At 43.6% G+C, this 4529-nt stretch overlaps 1 protein-coding gene across 1 annotated transcript; it reads right to left on the bottom strand.

Moving 5' to 3' along the window:
- Positions 1-476: 476 nt before the first annotated feature.
- Positions 477-2410, bottom strand: LOC140068744 (TOG array regulator of axonemal microtubules protein 1-like). Its single transcript, XM_072114143.1, has 4 exons — positions 1927-2410; positions 1741-1846; positions 897-1398; positions 477-671 (listed from the first exon to the last, which is right to left on the bottom strand). The coding sequence occupies exons 1-3, from the start codon at positions 1962-1964 to the stop codon at positions 1048-1050; spliced, it is 495 nt and encodes a 164-aa protein (XP_071970244.1). The 5' UTR covers positions 1965-2410; the 3' UTR covers positions 477-671; positions 897-1047.
- Between the last annotated feature and the right edge of the window lie 2119 nt (positions 2411-4529).

The following is a 4529-nucleotide window of genomic DNA, read 5'->3' as shown; positions in this document are numbered from 1 at the left end:
CTACCCCACTATTCTCTCTCCACAGGAAGCACAGGAAGTTTTGAAATACATTAATGTCATCTTCTTGCTGCTACGGCCATCAGAAATATTTGTACTTTGCCCCTTTACTATCAGAAGGGAGGAAAAAAAGAAAAGTAATAAAACAGCCAATTCTTGTAATTCATGATCTGTTTATTAGACAGAAATGCAATAAATAGAACAATGGAGGATTTAGAGAAAAACTCCAGAGTAAGAGATATGTGATATGTGATATGTTGGTCTTATTGTTGGAGATTTTCCCTTTAGTCTCTCATCAAAGTCATCTTTTTAGTAAGGGAAGGAGGATGAGAGGACAGAAGGAATCCTGTATTCTCACAAGTCTTTTATTCCCAAAAAGTTCTCTTGTTGGTAAGGGAAGGGGGATGAGGGGATAGCGGGAATCCTGTATTTGAAGTAGGACTAGAGGATTGTCAATCCCTGATTTCCAAAAAGTTCTCTTGTTGGTAAGGGAAGGAGGAGGGAGGGGGGGGGGAGTAGGAGAGAGGAAGGAGGGGGATGCTGGGAGGTCTTATATGATCTTATTCAGCACCTTCTTAATGCCAGGAAGATTCTGCGGTGTCACATATTTCCTCAGCATGGGCATCAATTTAGGGTGATCAGCAAGTAGCTGTAAACTTTTTCTGCCATGTAGCCTGTAAAATATCAAAGATCATGGTTAACTAGACACCGATTGTTATATTTATATAAATCTATCAAAAACATGAATGATATGTTTCAGATCTACACTGATGATATACACTATATACTTCTACAGTCTATGAGGTGTCTTATATCTGTCAGTGTCAGCCAATATGGCCGCCATTGCAGATGGCCTTATGTACAGCTCATAGACTCTTTGTGTATAATCTATATCTCACCTGGCTTCAGGGCAGCCATCTTGGGCACATCGTGCAATGGCTGGGATAGCCCTATCTGTGATGCCTTTGCCTCCACCCAGGATATAATCCGCTCCGCTCTTCAGGATGATGTTATGGAGATGCTTGGCTGCGCAGGATCTAATCGCCGGGTTCAGGTGACTATGAATATAAGAGAAGAAATTGTTAATATGGTGAATATATATGGACAACTCCCCGAGCTGTCCTGTATGACCATGTGACATGTATAGGACATTGTATAGAAGTACCTTATTCCGCCATCAATGAGGGCAGCGAGGGCTCTGCCTGGGTGGATGTTGAGGGCCATGGAGGACAAGGCCTCTTCTGCAGCGTCACGGAGAAAGCTATTACAATCTCCGCTCTTCTGCAGAAGGATACGGGTGGAGGTGGTCAGTCCGTACAGCATCTTGTCCTTTAGTCCCTCAAACATATCACCCAGGCAGACCATGGCGGCTCTGGAGACCGCTGATCGCAGATTCTTCACCTGCATGAAAAACAGAGAAGGACGTGTCAAATTATCAGTAATTATTACAGTTTCTGTCCAGGATAAAAATAGTTTGAAACATTTCTATAAACATCTTAGTGTATGTCTATGCTTATAACCTGCAGTACCAGTCCTCACCACATGGCGCGCTAGTGACAGGAATCATTTCATGAGGGGCATAGAGATGACATAGTTAGTTTGGCATAGAACTGCTTTTACAATTGAGATCCCAAATAATATGGGTGAGTTGGGTGATTTGAGGTTTCATCACCTTCATCCTCCACATATACATGAAATCCGTATTACAGTGTGATATAAGGGATTATATAGGAGTATAATAACCTCACTGATGACGGTGGCGTGCAGCTCCTGGATCTTGGAAGCAGCTATTTCCGGATGGTGGCTGGAGAGTGAGCGGATTATCTGGAGGCCATTGATCTTCTTCTCCCTGTAGATGATACATAGGATTAGTGATAATATTATGTACATGAATCTGTTACTACCCCAGCTCTATGTCACTCTTCTCACCAGTCGTTCTTCTTCAGGAGCTCCAGAGCCTCGCACATGGCGATCCTGGGCTTGGGGAGGCCTTTGGTGTCTGATCTCTTTGTGGACTGAACTTCTGTAACTGCATAGTAATAAATGAAGAGAGAATGTAATTATATAATCTGTGATGACATCATCAGTATAATAAGTATGTCATCATTCACTGAGCCCTGGACAATGTCTAGACCCTCTGTATACAGGACATCTGATACTTATAGCTCCAGGGGCCACTATCACTACTCTTGTTATTAATATAATGAATTACCTGCATGGCGGATGGATGAATAGTTTTGGGTCACCAAATCTTTCCCTGTCGCTATTGCCGGCAGCATGTTCATATCTGGTCTTGATCTGTGAATATCCACAGAGAAATATAATACCGGCCATTCTATAGGATCACAATACATTTATATATACCCGTACATACTCAAGTATAAGCCGACCCGAGTATAAGCCGACATACCTAAATTTACCACAAAAACTGGGAAAACCTATTGACTCGAGTATAAGCCGAGGGTGGGAAATGCATTGGTCACAGCCTCCCCAGTGTATAGCTAGCCAGGCCATGTATATAGCCAGCCAGGTCCCGGTAGTATATAGTCATCCAGCCCCCTGTAGTATACAGCCGGCCCCATGTCGTATATAGCCAGCCATCCCCCTGTACTATATAGCCAGCCAGCTGCTCTTCTGTCTTCATGTGCGCGGGTACCAGCTCCAGGTCTGCGACAGCTTGGTGAGCACGGCCCAGCCAGCGCACATTTGTGATGTCAGCAGCGGCACATGAAGACAGAAGAGGAGCTGCCCGGACATTGGAATGGTGAGTACTATGTTTATTTTTTTTATAAAAAAAGTTGTGCTGAAAAAATTGGCCTATACTCAAGTATATAAAGTAATTGTACTCAGGATTGTGGGTTGTTTAATATCACACGTCACTTACATGATGGTTGTATTGGGGACAGGAATACGAGATTTCTTGGGTCTCTGTGTTGGTGGAGGCTTCGCAATGTAAGCATGATGTGCTCCATCTATCAGAATGTAGAGAGTTATTAGGATATTATAGAGGTCTCCATTACTGGACCTGCAGTGTTATACATGGGTGACCAATACTGACTACTTACATGGGGCTGCAGACCTCACGTCCACCAGCGTCCCCTGCCGACCGGTAATTGGGGGAAATGTCTGGATGCACGGACGCTGGAAAGAGAAGAGCAAACAATGGTCATCGTGTAGTATAGAGATTCTACTATCACTGTGGCTAGAGTTCTCCTTTACCCCTTGTTACGATACCCTTTTCCATTTTGTGTTTCAGGTTTTGTTCCCCTCTTTTCATAAGCCATGACTTTTTTATATTTCCATGTACAGAGCTGCATGAGACTTGTTTTCAGTGTAACAAATTGTACTTTCTAGTGTCAGGGAAGTTGTGTACTAGGAAGCTGGAAAATATTTCCAAACGTAGTTAAACTTCCGCAAAAACACATATGCTATTTCCTTGAGGCTCTGTATGTATGTACCGTATTTTCCGGGCCATTAGGCGCACCGGAATATAAGGCGCATTAGTCTGATGTGCCTTATATATGGAATTTATCCATATATAAGGCGCATCGGACTATAAGGCGCAGGGTGGCCGGGGGCGTGGCGGAGTTCCGGGGCGTGGCAGAGCGGAGACGGAGCGACCGGAGAGGTGAGCGGGGAAGGGGGTCCTTTCAGGGGGGAGGATGGCAGCGGACCATACTTACATGGGTCCCCGCTACCAGAGACAGCAGATCTCCTGCGGGAACTGCAGACCGACACGGCAGAAGTTGTTCGTGCCGCGTGGTCTGCAGTTCCCGCTGGAGATCTGCTGTCTCCGGTCTCCGGTAGCGGGGACCTATGTAAGTAGGGTCCGCTGCCCTGCGCCATACATAGGGCGCACCGGACTATAAGGCGCACTTTGGATTTCTAAGGAAATCCTAGGCTTTTATGTGCGCCTTATAGTCCGGAAAATACGGTATCTTGTGGGTTTTGTTTTTATAGCTTTCACTGTGTGCTACAAATGATATCTCCCCTTTATTATTTGGGTCGGTATGATCATGAAGACGTCAAAGTTACAGAAGTTTTAATATTTTAATTCCATTTAAGAAAAGAAAAAAAATAAAAGTCATCATTTGAAAATGTTATGAAAAGTCAAATAAAAAAGTGGTCATTTAGAAATTAAAACGGTAATTTAGGAATTTTCCATTACGATGTTCACTGACTGTAATAATGGGTTTTATGTTTTGATAGATACCTAATGTGTTCATTTGTTTGTGTTCATTTGTGTTCAATGGAAAGAGGAATGAATTGAACTTTTTTTTTTTTTTACTTTTTTTCACTGCAAATTTAGGGCACTTAATACAACTTAATACTAAATACAACTGTATTGCAGTATAGGGAGATTTACTGCTGATTTGTATCTGTTACAGGTCCTGTAGAATGACAGGCCTAGGAGTCTCAAAGAGATGTCTTAGAAATGGATCATCACCCCTGATGCTACCGACCACAACAACCCGACAACCCATGCCAATATGGCGGCACCCACGCTGCATTCAAACTGGTCACTGATCCTG

Source organism: Engystomops pustulosus, chromosome 7 (genome assembly GCF_040894005.1).
Source record: "Engystomops pustulosus chromosome 7, aEngPut4.maternal, whole genome shotgun sequence".
NCBI lineage: Eukaryota > Metazoa > Chordata > Amphibia > Anura > Leptodactylidae > Engystomops > Engystomops pustulosus.
This window is presented reverse-complemented; position numbering and strand designations above follow the sequence as displayed.